The sequence below is a fragment of the Accipiter gentilis genome, chromosome 1 (genome assembly GCF_929443795.1).
Source record: "Accipiter gentilis chromosome 1, bAccGen1.1, whole genome shotgun sequence".
Classification (NCBI taxonomy): Eukaryota; Metazoa; Chordata; class Aves; order Accipitriformes; family Accipitridae; genus Astur; species Astur gentilis.
This window is the reverse complement of record NC_064880.1, coordinates 5,715,297-5,738,805: the sequence shown is the minus strand read 5'-3', so window position 1 is coordinate 5,738,805 and position 23,509 is coordinate 5,715,297. Positions and strand designations below refer to the sequence as shown.

The 23,509-nt window shown below is 43.6% G+C and overlaps 1 protein-coding gene across 6 annotated transcripts in view; it reads left to right on the top strand.

The window, feature by feature from the left end:
• The window catches only part of CASZ1 (castor zinc finger 1), a 208,432-nt gene extending 189,027 nt beyond the window's left edge, over positions 1-19,405 (top strand). For 4 of the 6 annotated variants that reach the window (XM_049804962.1, XM_049804952.1, XM_049804942.1 and 1 more), the window contains 8 exons: positions 3,024-3,146; positions 4,522-4,857; positions 6,577-6,775; positions 7,306-7,477; positions 10,363-10,511; positions 12,365-12,599; positions 14,041-14,334; positions 17,723-19,405. In XM_049804962.1, coding sequence (XP_049660919.1) covers positions 3,024-3,146; positions 4,522-4,857; positions 6,577-6,775; positions 7,306-7,477; positions 10,363-10,511; positions 12,365-12,599; positions 14,041-14,334; positions 17,723-18,966 — 2,752 coding nt within the window. In that variant the 3' untranslated portion in view covers positions 18,967-19,405. The remainder of the gene's footprint in view (positions 1-3,023; positions 3,147-4,521; positions 4,858-6,576; positions 6,776-7,305; positions 7,478-10,362; positions 10,512-12,364; positions 12,600-14,040; positions 14,335-17,722) is intronic. The other 2 variants (XM_049804979.1, XM_049804969.1) reach the window with 1 other exon arrangement.
• Positions 19,406-23,509: the final 4,104 nt, after the last annotated feature.

Here is a 23,509-nt window from a genome sequence, read left to right as displayed (position 1 = left end):
AATGCTTGCTGTGGCATCTCTGATCATAGGAGTAGCCCACAGAAACAAAATAAGGAGTATAAGGGGTATGGGAACTGGGATGGTTTCTGCTGTTCTTGTAGACAAGAAGGCTCGAAAAGAAAATGGAACAGATACAAAACTCACCCACACACAGACACATGCACATACATGCCCAGACAGACACATGCTTTGAGCATACACAGATACACCCAGGCAGACACATAAGGGGTTTGTGCTCTGGCACAGTTGCCTACAAATGCCTGTGGACACTTTGTAAATCAGACTTTAATGGAGAAGACTAGAAAGTCTTCTAGTCCATCTGCCCCTGGCCAGTGTGAGATCCTTCCCTGCAGCCCATTTGCATTTTGTCCAGCCTAGTTGTAATTACACCAAGCAGTGTGGCTATTTTCTTGTCTCTGGGAGCATTATTCTACCACCTAATTTGTTTCACTGTCACAATTTTTTTTTCATGGTATGCTGCCCGAATTTCCCTTTTTGTAATTTTGTTGCAGTTCTCCTGGTTATATCCCCTTGAACCACAGCAGATAATTCCTTTCCACAATTGGAGTTCACCCCCTTCAGATAGTCAGACTTTTAGCATACCATTTAACCAAGCTTATTCACTTCCTTTAATCTGACTTTGTAAATTAGTCCCTTCAGCCTGCTGATCGAGTTGTTGCTGTTGTCATTCTTGCTGTTCCCTGAATGGGTGCAGAATTGGGCTGCCGTTCCTGTATCACCACACCAGATAGAAGATTTCTGCCCCCATATGTGCAGCTCACAATTGTGCTACCTTGTTTGCATCTATATGGCATAATGTATATGTATCATGTTTACCATCCACTGTTACACAGGATTGCTTTTAATGTTGCTCTCATGAGTCCCCTATGTATAAAAATACACCCCCCGCACCCCAGATGTATTAGCTGTATATTTCCAAATACGACTCTTGTATTCTGAACCTTCTCCCTTGTCTTGCAAGGCCTCTCTGTTATTTTTCTCCTCTTGCACTGGTGTTGCCAACTCCTCCCAGTTTAGTATCTTCTGTGAATTTCATTAACGTGCTGTTTACTCCTTCTCCTAGATTACTAATGAAGATGTTAAATAAGCTCAGACCTAACCAAAGTCATCCTTGCAGCATTCACAAGATACCTCCTCCCAGCTCAATATATTGCTGTTTGTCATTAGCCTTTGTTTACGGTCCTTCAGCCAGTTTTCAATCCATGAGGTAGCATTCACATCCAGGCCAATTTGAATTAATTCTAAGCATATACGAGACTGTATCAAAATGCTTTACTAAAATCCAAATATATTGCATCCCTTCATCCACTAATTTTGTAATTCTATCAAAAAAAGCAATTAAATTTGTCTGGCAAGATTTATTCTTTATAATCCTGATGCTGTTTATTGCTCGTGGTTCCTTTATCCTCTAGATGTTTAATGATTTTCTCCTCCCTCTTAATATTTGTTCCATTACTTTACTGGAAGGAGAAGTTAAGACTAGAGGTATGATAATTGCCAAAGATCACTTGTCTTTTTTTTCCCTGAAAGAATCAGTACCTAGATTTTAAAATTTTTTTTTTTGCCAATTTCCTAGTACCTCCCTCTTCTCTGTGGCTTAAAAAATAGCAAATAGTAATGCAATCAGTTTGCGAGTTAATTTCCATTGCACTTCAGGACATACATTACCCAGACTAGCTGATTTGTGCATATTTATATTTTCCAGCCAGTCCCTTTATCTCATCTTCTAGAAGGTCTTCGTTTTGTCCCTAATTGTCTGCTTAGTCTTCCGTTTTCCTATCTAAAGCAAATTTTATAAGGCAGCCATTTTTGACTCAGCACCTCCCTTTTTTTTTAATTGGACCTTCTTTCTAAGTACAATATCTCTTGTCCCTGATAAAACAACCCCTTTAGCTTGCAGTAACTTGATTTCTTATGTCTTACTACACCTTTACTTTTCTTCATCTTCTCCGTGCAAGCTTTAACTGACAGCGTGTGTTCTATATCCACTGACCTTCTTTCTCCAGTACAAGTTTTTTTTCTTTTTCGTTACCCTCAAATTGTTAAGAGGTCCCTCCTGGGACCACACAAGCTGCTCTTTGTTTCTTGCTTTCCTGCTCATCAGAGCAATTGTAGTTTGTTGTATCTTAATTATGCAAGATACCCCTGTTAAGTTTCAAATCCTTCCTGCTAGTGTTTCTTACTTGATTTCTAGATTCCCTGTGATTCCAGAGTTTCCTGAAATCACATGTATTTGTGCTACTCTTTTAAGTCTGGAGAATCTCAGCAGTGGATGAGCAGTGAAACCATGCTCAGTTGTTTTTTCTCTCTTGACTGTTTCCTCCTAGATGACAAGAGTCATACCTTAAGACGATGGCTTTTGCTCTGGTTTTTGCATTGCACCATTGTTTATTCTGTACTTCAGGGATTGTGCTTTTCAGTATTTATGCATCCTAGGCTGTAACTGCTATATAGGCGATACTTTTTCTCTCCCATCTATGTGATAACCTGTTGTTTCAAGGCGGGAGGCGGGTGGATTCTGGATCTAGATTCCCTTGAAGCACTGTTGTTTCTTCCCTTTTGCTATTCCCCCTAAATTGAAAAAGAAGAAGGAAAAAAGGCCTGTAATGTTTCAGCAGTGTCCTCTTGGTCTGGATTGCCTTTAGTTTACTAACCTTTGATCATTCCTCAGAGCCTTGGCTTTTGTACATAGATGCTCAAGAACACTTATGATTGTCATCTTCTGCTTCAGAGTAGTTCTGTATTTTGCTCCCACTAAAAGTGAATGGGAGTTTCTCAGTCAAGCAACTGGAGAGAAATTAGGTGCTTGTTCTGCGTGTTCAGATCTATGTAACAGGCAATAATCAAGCAACAATGCCAGCAGTGCTGTTTGTGCAGCAAGAAACAGTGACATTAGAAAACAGAATGGTAGTAGAGTTGAAAACCAAAGAAAATACGTCTGTTCCAACACTGCTTCTCTTCTGGGACCTTCTGTAATATGCCTACTTGTCTGCTTTGGCCAGGTTTGGTACCAAGGATTTCTGCGATGCACAGTGCGATTTTCTCCATAAGGTGCATTTCCATTGTGTTGTGGAGGAATGCGGTGCCCTCTTCAGCACCCTGGATGGAGCCATCAAGCATGCCAAGTAAGTAGGAGAGCACAAGTGTCGGGAAACCTTGAGAAAACTCTAAAACATGCACACTGCAGGATGAGAGAGACCTTACTGAGTAATTCTAGTCAAGAGCAGGAATGTGGGCAGTCCTGAGGGCAGCAATTTGGGTATCCACGTGCTTCCTGTGTAAATGTGCTTAGCTAAAATTTTTGCAGAACACTATGTCCTCTTCAATTTTGTTTCACAATAAATGTGCTCAACTTGTGAAAAAGTGTTGGCGAGGCTGAGCATTGGACATTTGTGTTTTTCCATAGCCTACTTGACAGTGTGTTCAAGGAGCCCCATGCTTTTCACAGCACACAAATGCACCATACAAAGAAATAAGAAAATATAGGAGGGACAGGATCCTGTAAACCTAACCATTGTCACTGGATACAGACTTCTTGTGGAGTAGGCAGCTGTCCATCACAGCAGTGTAGAAAGCATTTTATTGTTGTTTGTCTTGTCATGACAAATCTCTTTTAACAACTTTTCCCTAGCCCTTAGTTTATATGGTTTTGTTTAAGAGGTTCACATCATGTGGATAAGGATCTAGAAATGAAGCAGTCAAATTGTCCAGCCCAACTGCAACCTCCTTCTTGCCTTGCCATGTTCTTATATTGTAAACCCTTTGTCATTTCACATTTTGGGAAGTAGCAGACAGCCCAGAGTTTGGTGGCTAGATAATATGGCCTGTATTACAGAGGCTGTACAGCTGGCTCAGAACTCTAGATGACTCTTGGGTGAGGGATGAATTTAAGATACGCTCCCACTGTTACAGTGAGGGGACTAGCAAAGGAAGGGTGGGATATTGGAAATTTTCTCTGTTGTGTATTTCTAGAGAGCATAATCTGCAGTTCAAAACCACACTGAGTTCCTTTTAAAGGCAATGGAAGATCTGCCTGAGTAAAGAATGAGTGAGGCCTTCAGCAGGTGGCCACATGACTGATTCTGAAGGGTTTAAAGGGAAGGAGATGTTGCAAATTTTAAGACAGAAAGATTTGTTAGCACAGTTGGTCTGTGGCATTGCATAGCTCCCTGTAGTTCACTACAGCAAACTACTGGCTTCTCACAACAGCCATGGGAAGCTGCCCTCATAGGCATATTGATCTTGCTGACTGCAGCAATTCTTGCGTCTCTCCGATTTCAACATGTTTTTGCACCTTTCTGTCTCCACCCCTCTTAATTCCCATCTTTTCACAGACAGTCTAGGAGGCCCCTAGATCTTTCCACAAAGTTTGCAGAGCCCCTTTTAGGATTTAACCTCAGCTAATTTGTTTTCAGACTCCTGCCACATTCTTGTTGATCTTTAATCAAGTTATATACAACGGTCAAGAATTTATGTCTGAATTACACTGTCTTTTTGCAGTTTTCACTTCCGAACTGAGGGTGGAACTGTGAAAAGTAACTCTGAGTCTCCCTTCTCAACTACTACTGAGAATAAGGCTTCACTGGCCCCTTCATCACCATCTGCTACTTCTGTCACCATGGCAAGTGCTCCTGCCCTCGATGTGCCCACTCCAAGTCCAGCTACTGTGCCCTCTGCCCCCACACTGCTAGCTTGGAAGCAGCTGGCTTCAACTATACCCCAGATGCCTCAGATCCCAGCATCAGTGCCTAACCTGGCAACTTCACCCTTGGCAACGACTTCCCTGGAGAATGCCAAGCCTCAGGTCAAACCCGGATTTCTCCAGTTCCAAGAGAAGTAAGTCCTAAATGATGGCTTGCCTCCTTAGGTGCTCTCCAGCCTTGGAATCCCCTTGTTTACCACTCCTGAGCTGTAGTATTACATCTGTACTCACCCACTGAGAGACCTTCTGTCTAGGAAGTACTCTGGGCTTTATCTCATAGAAAATTTACTTCTATAAAGTCTAGAAAATACCTTTGGTTATCCTAGGAAAAAACAGGATTTTTGGGTACATCTGGGAGCACTTTCAGGTATGAGTTTACAGGAGAAATAAACTTGCTGACATACCACTGCAACCCTTTTTATACCTCGTGAGAGATACACAAAAATACATGTGTCTTTGCAGTATATTTGACACTGAAGGCTACAGAGGAGGCATAGCATCTTTAAAGTTTTCAGCATGACGCTTGACTAGGGCACCTCCAGATCATGCTGCAAGTTTGAGACTTAACCGTGAGTTTCTGTAGCTGAGCAAAAATCATTGGGCAGCTGAGTGCTCAGTCATGCAAAGGTGAGCTGTTACTGCAAAAGTACACAGAACTAAGAGTAGATGTTTACAGATTGCTGAAAAGGAAACTTGAAGGATTTCTCCTGGATTTGCCCCCAGTAAGCTCTGTGGCCTTTTCCTAGGAATGCCGTCTCTAACTCGGTATCATACAGCTTCATTTTTTTTTCTCAGTGAAGAAGACTGGGGGTCAGATAGTGGAGGGGGCACAAGTGCTTGGACTCTGCCTTACCAGGAATGGGTGTCTCAGCAGCTCAAGGAATAGGGAGCAATTCTTTCTGACTTCAGATTTGTCAAAGTGTTGCTGTCCTGGCTGAAATTCTGTACAAGTGTAATGAGTCTCCTTAAATTCTGTGCCTCTAGTTTTGTAGTGTTAGTTTACAAAGTAATTCACAACGGACTCTGGCAGAAGGTAACCTACCTTGCTGAACTTCTTCTAAAACATTAAAGAAGTTTCACACTGTTGCTGTGATGTTGGTGTTATTTCTGTTACACGGACAGAAAAAGGCACAGAAGTTACGTGGTTTACAGGACACAGGAGTCCAGGACCAGGTTAGGCATTACAGCTTAGTTATTCAGGCTGGTGGAATATTAGGCTCTGGGTTGTGTATTAACAGTCATTTGTCTGCTTTCAAAGAAGTGTATTAATTCTGTTTCACGTATCTGAGTAGGTATCATTGGGTACAGTGCTTGGTATCCAAGAGATCGATGTTCAGCTACCTCCGATCTGACCTCTGTGCAGCCAGAAATCCATGAAATGGGTTGGGGGAGTAAGGTACCAAAACCATTTAGCTGATTAAATAGGCCACTGCTGATTTTGTCTAATCAGGGGAAGCCCTGGCATCTTGCATTGTGCATGCCCAAGAGTTTCATTTCAGTTACACAAAATTGAGATGGGAGAAACGGTCTGAATCCATTGAGGTAAGTACAGGCAGAAGGGGAGAAACAGTTTCTATCCAGATCTTGAGAGGGCTTTAAATTGGAAGTGTGGCCCTCAAAGACTACAGAACCCACCATGCATTGCTGTATTTTAATAATCTTAATCAAGAAATTGCATTAGGTCGGTGGAATTGCAGTAGTGTTGCCAGCATCAATTGAAGGTGGCTATGGGAAATCTGTAGGCCATGTTTGGAACAGAGGCTTCAGCTGGGCTCCCCTTGAATTAAATTTTGGCAAAGAAACAAATGTGTGAGATGAGCGAAGGTGATGATTGGGTTTTGGATGTATTCCAGTGATCCCTGCCTGGCAACGGACTGCAAGTACGCCAACAAATTCCACTTCCACTGTCTCTTTGGGAACTGCAAGTATGTGTGCAAAACCTCTGGCAAAGCAGAATCCCACTGCCTGGACCACATCAACCCCAACAATAATTTGGTGAATGTGCGAGATCAGTTTGCTTACTATTCGCTGCAGTGTCTCTGTCCGAACCAGGTAAGAGCAATTCAAAAGCAGTGTTCTAGCCAGAGTATGTGTGCAGGACAAGAATGAGAAAGAGCAAGTGGAAGAGAGGCTGAGTGTTTCATTCCTGGTCTGACTACAGAACCCTGGAAGGGTCTTAATTACATGGTCTAGCAAAAGGTTCGGTTTCCATCAGATTGAAAATCACAGTGCTTTTATGTTTCTTTGACTTGGGTGAAGTGGACAAGGCAACTAGAATGATGTAAGAGACACAAGACAAAATAAAATAAAAATCTATGAAGAATACCAGGGAAAGCCACGAGTTAGTTAGGTTTGGGCTATTTCAACATAGAATAGTGCAATACAGAATCCATGACAGCAATATAAAGTACACAACAGGGAACAAGGTTGCATTGCAGCTTGTGGAAGATAAAATGGATGTGATCTAGAGTACCAGGTCAGGCCTCTCTCATGTCTCAGAGGGACAGCATTAGTAGTGGGCACATGAGGGTGCATTTGTTTTAGATACGCTTAAAGCAACCTGCCTGTTTGTTCCTCTCTAGCACTGTGAATTCAGGATGCGAGGGCATTACCACTGTCTTCGTCCTGGCTGCTACTTTGTGACTAACATCACCACCAAGCTGCCCTGGCATGTGAAAAAACATGAGAAGGCAGAGAGAAGGGCAGCCAATGGCTTCAAGTATTTTACCAAGCGAGAAGAGTGTGGCAGACTAGGTGAGTTTTCTTCTCCTTCCCTTGTCACCTTTCTCATGTGGTCTGTCCCATGTCCAGGCTAAGAATGCCATGAGTTAGAGCCTGTGAGTTATGCTTAAGATTTATTTGGTCATTAAATCACTAAACAAGAAATGGAACAAACCAGAAAGCAGTTCCTGATCTGCTTGAACTGAAGCATGTTTTCCCAAACAGACCCAAGTTAAATGGATAGATACTGTAATATAGAGGATTTTTTATATATATATATATATACACACACACACGCATGCAGACAGATATATAGATAGATATATACATAGAGATATATATATATATGTATTTGTCTGGAGATACAGCTTCCCCTTTGTTTCTCCTTTTTATCTAATTGTCAAGGCCTTTTTTGTGTTTGGGGTTTTTGTTTGTGTGTGTGTGTGTGTGTGTACTTGGTAGTCTTTTGGGCCTACTACTTGTGTTGGGTGGAGTTTAAGGGTGCTCTTAAGGAGTAAAAAAAAGCATAGGGGAAATGCCTGTTCTGAGGAGTGCCTTGTATGAAAGTCTTTAGCCGTTGCCAGTGTGGCATATTGAAAGCCAAAGGGCAAATAACTGGTGATAGAGTTACGGAGAAGAGCATTCAGTAAACTACTCCCTTCTCTTCCAAAACCATTCTCCGCAGCCACTCATGAGCAGCAGGGAATACAGTGCTGTATACGGCCTAAGGAAACACCTGAGATGTGGCACAGCCTCAGACTGTGGCTTGCCCACTTGCCAAAACTATTAGCAGCACTGGAGTAGTTATTAAATCTAAGTGCCTCTAGTGTAAAGCTGGTAAAACAAAAGCACAACAACAGACAGTAGAATGCATTCCCAGGGAGATATCTAGAGCTGAAATCCAGGGCTCTGAACCGGGGGGAATCCCTAAAGATCGCTCCAGCAGAACTCTAGCCTGAACTGCCTGGGAGTCACTTAACCCTTCTAGTTGCGTTTTGGCCTAACAGTATCATGGACCCAGTCTTCCCTATCACTCCTGGTTGGAACAAAGGCTGAAACAAAAACAGGGTTTAGAATAACACTTCCAGGTGCTGTTCTCTCACACTGCAGGGAAACAGCCCCACTAACCAGAACCAAACTTTTCAGCTGTGAATACATCAAGAATTTATACGCAAATGGTAGCTTGTTTGTGGTAACCAGGGTAATGAGTGTCAACACGCCACAGCCAGTACTTACCTAGGTCTCATTTACACATGTCAGGAGATTTAGCAGTTGCTGTTATTTACTCAACTTTAGGTGTTTCAGGTGATAGCAGGGGCCAGACAAAGCAGGACAATGATACATGACACCCAGCCTACTCGGATGCCCTAGCAACAGGCGAGCCTTCACCTGCCCTTTGCTGATACTGTTTCAGTCCTGCCAGCACTGTTTGTTCTCCATCCCAAAGAACAGCACAATGTGATGGGGAGGGCAAATGAGGTGGGGCTGTGGGGGAGTGCAAAACCTAAACAAACATAAACTTGGCATGCACATAAAACGCTATCTGTGAGCTAAAGATGGGCTGTGGGTAATTCAGGAGCTGTTTGGCAGTGAGGCATCTACAGGCTGTGCATGTGTCAGCAGTGTTTATTTTTGGGAGTGATGGGGTACATGCATCCAGCAGTATGTACATATGCCTATAGGTTGGGCTTGCCATGCAATAAACATATGTTTAGTTAGCACTCTGCATTTGCCTATGTAGATACAGACAGCACGATGGCATGGTGTAGCTGGATGTGTTTGCGTAGGTGTATATGGGTATACCAACATGTAAATGCATGTCTACTTCTCTCTACATCTGTATGCTTTTTACATTGTGTATGTCTATATAGCAGGTGCAGAAAGCACTGGCCTGCGCAGGTTAAGGGCTGTGAATGTTTCTGAACACACACAATAGATATTTATTTTTTTTAATATGTATGTTTGTACGTGTATAAATATATACATGTGTGTATAGGTGGGGAAGAAGAGAGAGAGATGAAAAATACGTAAATATTTAAGTAAAGGTGGATGGGTATATAGATGATAGATGAGTAAAACTGAGCCTCTCTGTAGATCTGCACCTCTATGTATATAAGGGTATGGCCAAGGGATGATGGTGAACAGACAGAACCTGATTATTGATATATCTGTGTTTTAACTTTAACAAGCCATTATTTATCAGCTATAGAACATAGCTGTTTGTTTAGGATTGTCTGTTAATGAGATACACAAACTCCTGGCATGCATGGCACTATCCACAAGGAGCAAAAAGTGTCAAGTGCTGTATGCCAGAACCCATATAAATTGCTTGTTGTTTAGTAGCTGCCTCTATTACACAACAAATTTGGAGTGGCAATAAACACTTCCTGGCTCATTTCTATCTGACCAGAGAGCATATGCTGTCCAGAGCTAGAGCTTTTAAGAGACTGCTTTTCTGAGAGAACAGTTAGAGGAAAAAAGAGAAGAACTTTTCATTTCTAATCTGAGTGTGTATTTTTGATTGTAACTTCTATAATACAGTTACACGTCTTGGTTTTGTTCTCTTTGTAAAGGAAAAGGCACTAGCTAAGACTGGAGAGCATTAGGCACTACTAGATGCAATGGTAATGTTCCTTTCTTTATAACAAAACGAGAAGGGATGGGACTAGTCTGCAGCTCAGGCTCACTTCTTAAATCTATGTACACTGTAATCCTCTCTTGCAGTTGCTCAGCAGGCAAAAGATCATGTTTTTCATTCAGGACTGTTCCTGAAGAGCCCATGACCACTGATAATCTTCAATCCACCAGAAATCCACGTAGCAGCAGCAGCCTTGTCCCATCTCCGGATCATCTTCTGTACAGTCTCTTTCCCTCTTGGTACCTTTCACGTACTACATACAATGGTTTTGTGTCTGTAGGTTGCAAATACAACCAGGTGAACAGCCACTTCCACTGCATTCGAGAGGGCTGCCAGTTCTCCTTCCTGCTCAAGCACCAAATGACATCCCATGCCAGAAAGCACATGAGAAGGATGCTGGGAAAGAACTTCGATCGTGTTCCTACTCAGGTGACTCACTGGTTAAATTGTAGATCTGCATGTAGTGTTGGTCCTTTTGGTTGCTTGGTGCAGAACTGCTTTAGCACCAAGACACTTGTACCCAAACTCTTAAGGATATATGTCTGCATTGGGGGATGCAACTGGGATATAAGAGTTCACCCAAGGTAGCTTTACCTGGTTGGACTTCTATAATACGAGGAAAGATGATGAAACATAGACATCAAAACATTACTTAGTGTAAACAGCTTTTCCTTGCGAATTATGGAGGAAAAAAATGGAGAAGGTTAACACTTAGTATTTTATACTCATGTTTACAACTTGCACTCCTTCCCTGCTATTTCAATATAAACCAATTGGCTTATTAAAATTAAAGTGCTTAGGATGTGGAAGAATTGAACGTGCTGGTTAAAGCAGACATTTCCTGTTGCACATAAGAATTATTTGCTGCTTCCACTTAGGATGGGAGAAATACCAGTCTCAAAATTTCTCTTCCCCTTATTGATTGGCAGTTAGTTTGGGGCACTCCTTGTCCTCTCTCAGGAAGTAGCAGAGCGATGCAGTGCCTTCTTTTCTAACATGTAACTGAGAGCAACTGGCAGATTAGGTTTGTCTGTTTCATGAATAAATCGAAGAGTTTCAACTGCAGCACTGAGCTGCTGCTCAGAATGGCAGCAGTCCTGCAACCTCCTGCTTGTTCCAATGCTTAGTTGCTTTAACTTCCATTGACTTGGGAGATGAAACAAGCTAGCTTTACTTAAATGCCTGTGACTGATCTGACCCTAAGGACATCTTCTAGTATATGAAACATAAAAGGGGGCATCTGTAGAAGCAAGATGGAACCCCCCCCCTTTCATTCCACAAGAGTTCACAGATGCCAAGGAACTGGTGTTACTGTTGTGGTATCTTTTGTTCTTGAGCTTAGGTACAAGCTAAAAGCTTAGGTACAAGAATCAAACTTAGGAGAGATTTAACAAATAGATTTGTCTTCAGTGCTCTTCTAGTACATGCTGAGTCTAGCCTGAAGAATTCTAGTACATGCTGGGCAGAGAGTGCTAGTTTTGACCTCCATCTCCTTTCACTGGCAATTCTGTGTCAGTTCAGCAGTGGAGAAGTAGTAATCACGGCCTGAGCAATCCTGGGAGCATAGTGGTAGCCTTACTCTGTTGCTGTGCTTAGGCCATGGAGCAGTCCAGCAAACAACAAAACAAGGATGAAACCACAAATCAGGGCATGTGGCAAAGCTAATCAGATTGCTGTACTGCCACTGCCTTTCTGCATTTAAATGTACTACCTCCAGTTTTTCCTATGCCTTAGTGGTATGTTTGGATATACATTGCTTCTTGGTACCTACCCACGTAACTATCCAGAGAAGACCATGCCATGTCAGGCCACAACAGCTTCATGTGAACACAGCATACACATACGTCACTGGTTTCAGTCTGTGTTCCCCTGTTGCAATGTCTCAGCATGCAGGCACTAGGACAGTCATGTCAGTAGTCATATTTCCAGTCTCTGAATGCAGCAGGACCTACACAGTAAGGTAGTAATGCCAAGATTAACACCTCCTGTTTTTGAATGCATCAGGATCCACACACCAGGATACTGGTGCCAAGATTAACACTCCCAGCCTCTGAGCGCATCACAATTCACATACCAGGATACATGTGCCAAGTTTAATGCTCTGAGCTCCCAGTGAAGGAAGATTCACGCTCCTAGCCACGGTGCCATGGGTTCCACTCACGAGCATGTTCCAGCTATCCCTCATGAACTGTGACAGAGAGAAATAAACGTGCAGACAGATGGTTTTGGTCTTGGCATCTTGCTTTTGGTGTGAAAGTCCCCGTCCTGTTTTCTTGCTGCAGGTTATTGGCCACACTCCAAGAAATGAAAATCTGCCCCAGGTTGGCAGCATGGCACCCAGCCCAGCCTCATCAGGAACCCCAGCTTCCTTTCAGGGACCCCCAAGCATGATGGACACTGAAACAGATGAGTACATGGATTACACTGGCTGTAGCCCTGGGGGTATCTCCTCTGAATCTTCCAATATGGACCGCAGCTGCTCCAGCACTCCAGTGGGCAATGAAAGTACATCAGCAGGTAAGAGAGAAGCAGGGGGTTGTGGGGTGAAATGGATCATCAGTTGCCTGCTTTCTTGGGAGATAAACTCATGAAGAGAGGCCAAAGGACAGTTGCACCTTAAAATATAAACTGTACCAGCTTCACAATAGCGCCTTGTACTAACCTAGCTCCCTCCATCATTTGAGAGGAGATCCATCAAAATGTACACCTCAAGCATCCATGAACTAACAGCGTATCTTTTTTTTGTCCCCTGAAGAGAGGTTTTTATTGTGTCTTGAAGTTGGATCTATTTTAGTAACTGATTTAAAAAAAAAAAAAAAAAAAAGGAAAAAAAGAAAGCTGTGAGCCTCTTCACTACTTGGCATTTCCCCGATATCTTTTTGTATTTCCTTGTGCAGCATCTGAAGTCAGGCACTTTCCTATACTGTTGAGGTACAGAAAGACTGTACAATAGCAAATACTATATACACAGGGGAAAAAAACCTACCACATCTTCAGAAAGCAACATATAAAGGCAGCTCACTGAGCTCCCTTCCTCATGCAAAAACTCTTGTTCCACTTTGTGCAGTGTTGCACAGAGGAAACCTCCATCATCCCCTCTTTTTGGAATTAAGTTTCTGCCGTTGTTTCCTGTTTGCCAGGATAATGTGTAGCCATCTCACACTGCCCTGTATTACAGGGTTATCTTTTCAGTAGTCAGATATCTTTTATGAATTCTGTTATCATTAGTGGTGATCCAAGGATCTCTTAGCTGTCCTTCCCAGGGTTAAGTGTTAACATTCTAGCTAGGGTAACTCATTGAATTTGCTTTAATTTCATACCCATTTTCCTACTTTTCTTTCCCACGCCAGTTAATGAAGGTTATCATATAGCACATCTAACCATATGTTGTATGAATGCTGCTGGGTCAAGACAGTGGTTGCCCCATGACATTAAATCTCCTCCAAAGAGTTCTGGTGGGACAGGGGTTCCTGGCACTCTCTCTCTCCTTTGTCATTATGCTGTCTGGCCCAAGTCACACTTCCTAGGAAGTGGTCCCCCACTGCTATCCAGGGAGTGAGAAACTCCACCTTCCCAAAGTGTAAGACCACCCTTACAGCTAGTAGTTGGTACAAGCTGGCACCATACAGATGAACAAGGACCAAACAGGAATTCTGTGTGAAAGCCTGTGGCTCTTCCCCCATGCCACTAAAGCCACCTTACCTTCTGCAGAGACAACCATTCCTCTTCCTGATGCTGTCAGTTCCTCACCTTCTGTTTCTTCTCTGTTACAGTTCTGTTTCATACATTTGTGAATGTATTTTCCATTTTCATCATATTGCTTCTGCTCTTGGGTTCTCATTTCAGTTCTTTTTTTTTCTTTTTTTTTTAATTTTTTTTTGTTTGTTTTGCTTTGGTTTTGTTGTTTTGTTTTGTTTTTTTCCTTTTTTTCTGCTTTTTTTCTCTCCACATTCTCCAGGCTGCCTGGTTCCTTCTACTGCTACTGCTGCTGCCGATGATGCTACCCACAATGCACCACAACCTCAACCACCATCTCTGCCTCCATCTTTCTCACAAGCCCTACTTAGGTCTCCCCTTCCCACCCTCCCCTATCTTTTCTCTCCATCTTGTCTCTCATACTCTCTGCTCAGTGCCACTCTTGGATCCAGCAGAGGCATTGTCATGCCTGCCGCCAGCACCACTGGGTTTTCGCCCATCATTGCCACTCCAACTCCAGTAAAAAGTGACGTTCCCTTAGTTCAGGATGCAGCAGGTAACACTTCTTTGCTTTTTTCTCTTAGTGTCCTGTGCCCATCTCCTTCCCCACTCACCCTGCCCACATTTTTTTCTCTGCACCTTTGGGTCAGTAAAAAAGCATACGTCACACTGTGTCTTATTTAACTTTTAGCCAAGGGCCTACTCCTTTTGTCTGCTGACACAGTAACCACAGCCAAGAAGGGTAACCAAAACCACAGCAAATCATTGAGAGACATTTGGATACCTGAGAGCAATTTCCACCAATTCCAAACTATGAGAAAAATCTTAACAAAATCCATAGTTAAAATGCACTTTCAGCCTCTTGATAACAGCAAGGTGGCCACAAAGCAAACTTTTGCTCATGTAGCATTAATGGGACTTGGAATTCTTGTTTAGATCTTCCAGGCCACCCAGCCCAGTGCCTACCATAGTCTGCTGTACACATCTCAGCAGGTGAATGTCTGACAATGTACCCAGTTCCCATATTTTTGTTGATCTTGTAAAGCTTCACTCCTTCCTATTCAAATATGAAGCCATAAAATTCAGAGTTGCTTTCCCCAGCATAAGTAACAGTGAAGTGCAGTCAGTGTCACTATGATGACATCATCAGACAGCTCAGGCTGTTTCTCACACTCACTGTTATTTATATCTGCTCTTAACAGCTGCAGAAAATACATCTAGATTTTTAGTTTTAAGCTGCCCTGTTTCCCATGTGTGACTAAGATCAGAGATGTCTCAGGCTGGGGATTCTCATTCCAGCTGGGAATGGTTTTTAGGGTGTGTCTCAGTTTTGGCTTCTTTTCCCAGCTCTTTTCTAGTTAATTAAGGGCATATTTGTGCTTAAAGTTCACAATGAAGAGGATTCTGGCAGCCTACAAATGTCCCAGTTATTCTTCCTGCCAGTTTTAGTAAAGCACAAATCCAAGGTAAATGGTTGGGAGTATGGCTGGAAAACCAACTCCACTTGGAAGTTCACAAGTTTTTCTCATGGGACTTGGCAGAAGGATCCTTGCCCTGTCCAGAGGAGTGCGTTCCAATGAACAAAATTCACAAGAAACTGTGTTTTTGCCCCCTTTTTTTTTTTTAACTGAGTTGCATGCAACCAGAAACATCTTAACCTTGTGCTGTGCTTTCCTCTAATTATATATTTTTAAGTTCAGTTTCTTTTTACCTTTGTGTAGTTTCCTGCCTGTTTAGATTATTGGTAGTTGAAAAGAAGACAAGCTTATGGCACGCACTTACCATTGAGATTTGCTTGGGATTACATCTGTTAAGGCTTTTAATCTTCAGTTGGGTGCTAGGGACTGGATGTTGTTTAGTGGCTAAAGGAGGAGAGTGTACCAGGTATGACCTCTCTTTTTCATGCCCTTGCTCTGAATCTTTGCCTGTATGAGAAAACAGAATTGGTTTAACTAAGGTTTTAAGCACATCTGTTTGAACTGTTGTAAAAGCTGGACAGATACATTGAGTTTAAAAGAGGTAAAATTTAAATTCTACTTATTTCCCAGATCTCCCATCCAGAGTCTTTCCCTTAAGATGGCTTATCCCATGTTCCTGTCTGAAGGCAGATGAGATGAGCATTCATACTAATGATAAAAGACTTGATAGTTTGGCTGTAAATTTTTTTAAAAGAAGGAGTTGATCTGGATAGCAGTGATTTGTCCAGGCAACGATGCACTTACTAGTTGCCTGGAAGCAGAGAACTAGATTTTACAATACCAGATGTTGGGGGGGGGAGCAGAGAGTTAATTGGTCACAGGTTTTATAGCTAAGAGCTTGCTAATTTAAAATCTACAGTGACAGAAAGTTATTCTTTCACTGGTAGCTGGTTAAATTAGCCTTAACATGCAGTTTCCACCAGCTACACATCACTAAGATGGTCTTGCCATGGATGCCCCAAGCTGGCGTCCTTATTTGCAGTCTGAGCAAAAGTACCAAGTAACGAATGGATGTGGAAATGTCTTTTGTTCTTTGCTTATCCTGCAATCTGTATAGCCTGACCATGCGAACGATGCAGGAGATGAGGTTGCTGCTACCATTCCCATTGACTTGTACCTTTCAATACAGTGCCAGTTAAACTTTTGGAGGCTTCCTTCAATGATCGCCACCTTCTCTCAAAGGGTTGTCACTGGAAGGGCCAGATATGGCAAAACCAGCATTCATCACTTTTAATACCTGCTTATCAGCCAGAAAAAAAAAATAATTCTACAACAGTCAAATAGATGACTGTTTCTTCAGTCTCCTAGACAAGGATGCAAGCTGCTCTGGATTCTCAGGCCCCAGGCACTGCATGTCACAAATCATGCCTCTTTTTAAGAGGATGGCAGTTTCAGCACGAAGAGAGGAAAAAAAAAAAAAAAAAGTAGTATGTTTCAGTTGCAAGCTATAATTTCCAATTACACTCACAGTTCTGCACCTGGTGAGAAATTCTTGCCTCCAACCTTGTCTGTATTGCATGTTGATACTGGAGATTGTGGTTTGATTCTGGAAATAGCAAGCAGAGAAGAAAAAAAAGTTAATAGATATAATGAGGTCGAGTCCTTGATGTCAGCTTGATCCTAGGGGATGTGAGCACTAGCCACTTATGCTGGCCCTGTGAAGGAAAGTGGAAGATAGATGAGGGCTCTTTATTTACTAGGGGCATCATGTGATTTTTGAGACCCAAGGGAAAGCTGTAGAACTGGTATTTTCTCTCAGAGTCCACTGGCTAGTGATGATGAGAATTAGCCCCATTGAACATCTGTCCATCTGTCTTTCTAAGTGCACTCATCGTAATATGTAGGCTCATTACAGTGAGGGATGTTGCAGTCTCCTGGCCAAAGTCCATCCTGTTTCTATAAATTCCCCCCCTCGCAGTTTTAATCACGCATGGGATCTTCCTTCACTTCCTGCCTGTCTTTGGCAATTGTACTCTATTACAAGAGCCTGGACAGGGGTAAACAGTACACACATACCAGTTTTTAGCATGCTTAAACTCTTATACCACTTCAACCCCAGTGAACTACAGTAACACACCTCAGTCCTTGGATTGGAACAAGCCAGCTCCTCTGGTATTAAAGTCTGATTTGAGGACAACAGGACTAGAGATTAACTAAGCAGCAGGAGAAATGGTGAGAGTAGCAAAACAGAGAAGCAACAGTTAGCATTTGGACAATATCAAGTATATACCAGTGCAGCAATTAGAGGCAAGGTAGGATAAGCTGAAAATTGAGGAAGTGATGTCTAGCAGCCATCAGCCAGCCCACGATCCCAGAGTTCAGGCTTACTTAGAACTTGAGGGATGAGCTGCTGGGTGGGAACAGTTGCAGCATTGTGTCTTGGCAAATACAGAGCTTGCCTGGGTTGTTAGGAGATGAAGAGAGACCTGGCTGTCAGCAATACCACTCTTTGCTTTTTCTCCTCAGGGAATACCATCACTATGCCAACTGCCTCAGGGGCCAAAAAGCGTTTCTGGATTATTGAGGACATGTCCCCGTTTGGCAAGCGCCGCAAGACCGCATCCTCACGCAAGATGCTGGATGAAGGGATGATGCTGGAGGGATTTCGGCGCTATGACCTCTACGAGGACTGCAAGGACTCCAGCTGCCAATTCTCTCTCAAGGTTACCCACTACCACTGCACGCGGGAGAATTGTGGCTACAAGTTCTGTGGCCGTACCCACATGTATAAGCACGCCCAGCATCACGATCGTGTTGACAACCTGGTATTGGATGATTTCAAACGCTTCAAGTCTTCACTGAGTTGCAACTTCCCAGACTGTCAGTTCTCTGGCAATAGCACACACTTCCACTGTCTGCGTTGTGGCTTCCGCTGCACTGACAGCACTAAGGTGACAGCCCACCGTAAGCACCACGGCAAGCAGGACGTCATCAGTGCTGCTGGCTTCTGCCAGTTCAGCTCAAGCGTGGACTGCGAGGTGCCTGACTGCAAGTACAAACTCAAGTGCTCCCACTTCCATTGCACCTACCCTGGCTGTAAACACACAGTGGTGGGCATGTCACAGATGGACTCGCACAAGCGCAAACATGAGAAGCAGGAGCGAGGGGAGCTTCCTGCCATCTCTCCTGGCCCCGAGGGCCTTGCCCACTCCACTCTCGAGTATGACATCCAGAACTCTTCCATCAACCTGGACAGTTCCCTCAACCTCAGCACTGACAACAACAGCTCCCTCTTCTTCCTGCAGAATGCGGCTGGTGTAGGCCTCAATGATTCCCTGGACCTCAGCAAGAAGCAGTCAGAAGTCACTGAAGGTCCATCACCGAGCAGAGCTGGGACCGCGCCTCAGGAGAGGGGGGCGGTGGCATCTGGCTCTGGTGATGTGGAGGACGAGGATGACTCTTCCCAAGAGGATGAAGAGGATGATGAGGAAGAGATGAATGAAGAAGAAGAGGATGACGAAGAGGAGGATGATGATGATGACGATGAGGAGGATGATGAAGAGGAAGACTTGAACACGGATTCTGAAGAATCGCTGCCTGACCCTGAGGGCCTGGCCACTAAAGAAGATGGAGAACCAGAGGAGGCTGCTTCTTCCACAGACCATGGCGATGCTTCCAGGCCACAGGGCGAGCCAGCCCTTAGTCCAGCCCCAACTCCTGCTCCAGCTGCTGCCCCAGCCTCTACTGTTGCTCCAGCAGCTTCTCCTTAATCTTAGAGGCAACAGCGGCAGTAATTTGGTTTTGCTCTTAACACAGAATTACTAAGAGGACCCCATGTGAGGCAAGAACAAAGATTGGGATGGCAAGTGAAAAACAAACTCCGTGCCACACACACATATGAGAGAGAGAGAGAGGAAGGAAACCCATGCTCCTCCACAGGCCCCATAAGAGAGACAGGTTCGCAGCAGGACTGGTGCTGCATCACTTCATTCTGCAGATCACAGACCATGGGGGCAGGATGCAGCAAAAAAACACCCTTTTATATGGACATGAACCTTGAGGGTACCAGCTGCTTTCTCTTGCTCCCTGCATGGTGCGTGGGGCCTGTGCCCATCTGGGGACCCTTTGTTATGGGTGGGGCTCTATCCCCCCATTTTTCTTTCTGGGTTTTTTTTTTTCCATGTTTTCAGTTGTACGATATTAATAATAATCTCCACTTCTTGGAGGGGGGGGTGGGTGGGAACAACAGGTAATGAATTTTAGAAATATATATTTGTGTGTGTGTTTCTCTCTATAAATGTACACACACACACACATATATAAAATTCAAGGAATTGGTGTCACAAAGACAACTAGCTCAGCTTTTGCCAGTGGGAAGGAGGGGGTGAGGGATGCGTGCTCTCTCTCTCTCCACCCCTCCCCCCTTCTTTCTCCAGCATTACATGAATGGCATCAGACAGCAAGGGTGGGAGTGGGTATTTATTGTCACATAAATGAGGACGCATTAATGAATGAGCAGGGGTGGGAATGGGACACTCCTCTGTTCTTCCAGATCCTTTTTACTATTAATGGTAATAATTTTGAATGCTATTTATATTGTGAAACTTTCTCAGTCTACACTTTCTCTGTAGGACACCTCTCCTCATCCCTGCTGTTCTGCCTGTAGGGTTTTAGCTGAAGTAACTCGGGAAGAACACAGCAGGCAGTGAAAGGGTCTGTCACACTGGAGGACTGGGGTTAATCACCCATCCAGTTCCATCTCATCCCAACCCCCAGGTGCTTCCTCTCTGTTGAGGGCGAGGCGTTTTTGTGGTGCTTCAGTATCCCCATCTCAGGAGGTTGTGAGCTGACACTCTGTCCCGCGGTGCAGCACAGGGAGCACCGTGCTCACAGAGGAGCGTCCTAGCCATTAAAGCAGCCTTGAAAATACTACTTGCTCTCTGACCCAAGCAGTTGTACAATGACAGGTATGTCCCCAAGCCCTCATCCCCAGCCTTTCACTGGGGATGGGCAAGTCTGTCTTTCTGCATGGACTGATGTAGAGCTCTGGTGACATCTGGGAGAGGGTGAAGGCACCACTGAAGAGGGAGGAGAAGGCAGGCAAACATGCAGGATCCCACTGTGTGATGTCCTGCTCAGACTGGGGGTCTCTCTTGCTCAGCACTGGGGTGGGGAGGGGGGAACAACACTGTTCTGCAGTACCTGTGTAGCTATTGGCCCAGTCATGGGTTTTGCAGCTACAAAACATGAATCTGCTGCAACCTATGCAGCACAGAGAACTCAAAGGTGGGGGGACATGCTAGCTGAGGCCAGGATGTAGTCCAGCTAAGAATTAATGCATTTCTGGGCCCATGCTGATAAATTTTGACAAGTAGGGCTAATAGCTTGGGCACTGCATAAGCAAATCAACTATATTGTGTTGAGACCTGCCACCTCCAGAAGCTTGGCCTTTCCCCTGGTTACAAGTTCTTCCCTGCTCTCTTTTCCTATCCCAGTCTGGGAACACACACTACAGGATACTGTCCTGGACTCTGACAGGTGAGACAGTAGCTGTTTGACCCCAGAGCCTCACCTGAGTCTGAGAGGGAGGGCTTGTCTACATACACCTGGGCTTCGGAAGGACTAGCCATATAAATTAATTCTGATAGTAGTTATTTCAGTGCCAGTTTGTAAGTATACCAGCCTAGCAAAAGGTTCCTTGTGTCTAAAGTTTGTCCCTTTTTAAAAAGAAAAATTTTTTTTTCCCTAACATCATGCAGGCACCCCCTCCCCCCCCAACTCCATGAGCACTTCAGCTAGATCTAAGGGATCCCCATAATTTGTTTTCACCCTGAACAGATAAAGGCCTCAAGAAGTTTAGGTTCCTCTTTTTTTTTTTTTCTTTATTTCCCTAAGGAACTGGTGCAGATCAGGTCTGATTTATAAACAAGCAGCTCAGCTGTGTAAATGTGGGGACAGAATGTTCAGATAATGTTTCAAAAGGAAAGGCAAAAAAAAAAAAAAAAGTTGTACAGTATTTTTCCTGTAAAGGTTATTACTATATATAGAACAAAAGAGAAGCCACCAATGCCAGGGGGATGAAGGGGGTCACCTGCCTTCTGGATAGCCCTTAGATACCGTTAATTGTGTGCAATTTTTTTTTCTCTTTTTCTTTTTTTTTTTTTTTTTTCTCTTCCTCCTTCAATGTAGTGTTTGTTTGTAGGGGGTGGCAGGGGAGGGGGGGGGGCCTTAATGCTACGGTTTGAGGCTGACTTCACACTCCTAGCACTGACCGGAGCTGCACGATTCCGAATTCTAACTTGAATTTTGTAGAGATGAAACAAATGAAAACAAAACAAATGAAATATTATTATTACTAGTTTGTAGTTTATTTAATTCTTTGGAGTTCTTTTCCTCTATCAGCTATTTGTGTGGCTTTTATTTTTATAGGGGTTTTTTTTGTTTGTTTGTTTGTTTTTGTTTTGTATATCCCCTGCCGTTGACTGTGTGTTTTCTAGCACAACCCAATTCTTGAATATAATGAAGCTCATGTTCCTGGGGCAGAGTGAGGGAATGAGGCCCTGGAATTTCTAGAAATGGGATGGGGCAAAAAGATTTTACTTTAATGGCATTTGCTGCAGGTTCTGTACTTGTACATTTTTCCCATATTCAACTACTTAGATAGTATGGTGATGGGCTCCAAGAGGAATCCTTGGATGTAACACAAGCCACATCTTGCAAAACCGATGTGTTTATTTTGTACCACTGAAATCAACGTGATGTATATCAGTGACTTTTGTGGGAGCAGGATCGAGCCTACTGCCTTCAATGCAACATCCTGCAAGGTTTACACGAAACCTGCCCTGAGCATTGTTAACACTGAAGGCGAGGTGGGGGAGTCTGGTTTCAGTGGCAAGGCACGGGGCTCCATTAAGGATAGACAGGCCATTTCCCTGCTGTTAGGAGCTGGGAACCTGCACCATGATGTAGTGTTTTTACCTCTCCCCTTTCATATCTCACCAGACTCCACTGACTGAGTCACTGCACAACAGTGGGAGAAAGCAGAAGTGTGTGGAGAAAAGGGGTAAAAGATCTACCAGTAGCTCTGCTAACGCTGGCCCACTTGGGTTGGCGTTGGACGTAATTCATCATCCCAGGAGGCAGCTTTAGGCAGGTGCGGCCAGTGCAACTGCATGAGGATCTGCGCTGGAACGAGGCCCTGTTTTGCATGTCCTTCTGTGTGGCTAAGCATGCCAGAAGGGCCTGTGTTTATCTATGCACACCATTTTCTCCCCCAAGGCACCCTACTTCTCCCTAACATCTCAGCCTTTCTCCCAAACTTTTATCACCTCTTCTCCAGGAGCTGGCGCAGGGAATGAGACTTCTTTCCCAACAGGCTACTGCTAAATGTGACACCCGAGCAGGGCCTGACCCCCCCCCAGAAGGTCAGATACCCTCACAGGACAGTGGCCACTCTGCCCTTCCAGACAGGGCCACCCAGCAGGCTGGCCCTACCCCCAGAGTGCATCTTACTCAACCTTCTCCAAGTCTTGTTTCTGTAAATCTCTTACTATGTCTCTATTCGCAACAACAACAACAAAAAGTCAAGAAAGTTAAACCCACCTTTTTATTCTGCCATGTTAAGGCTTTACTTCAGCAAAACTCTTAAGCAGATGCTTTCTGAACGGGCACAGGTTTAAGCCCGTGCTTAAGTACTTTTTCTGAACAAAGGCCTCAACGGCACAAAGATCCCTATTACAGCGAGGTGTTTTTTTCACTTCAAGCTATCATATCAATAGGACTGTTAATACAATACTATTTAAATATGTGCTTAAAAGAATGACCAGAGAAAGAGAGGGAGATTCAACTAACGGTATGAGGAGGGGGAAAGAGGAGAGAGGAAATGGAACTGTTCTGTCCAAAACGAGATAAAAACCAAACAAAATAAACCTTGAGATGGACCCTCCTGATTCTGCTACCATTCACTGCTGAAGAGCAAAAAAAAAGAAATAAAAACTATTGACTAGATTGTTCATTCTAGCCACAAACTTAACTGGATTAAAGTCTGCGTGGAAGGAATTTTGTAAAGAAAAAAAAAAAAAAAAAAAAATTTTCCAATGTAGCAAAAAAAAAAAAACAAAAAACAAACCAACTTTAAAAAACAAAAATAAAAAAAAAAGACAAAGAGGGAGGATTCTAGCCTTTTGTAATATCCATATTGCACACTAGGACTATAAGCCATTGCTAGCTCATTTTGAATTTTAAATGTGTAATTTTTTTGTTTTGTTGTTGTTTTTTTTTTCTTTCCGTGGGGGAGGGGGGGAAATAAATGCT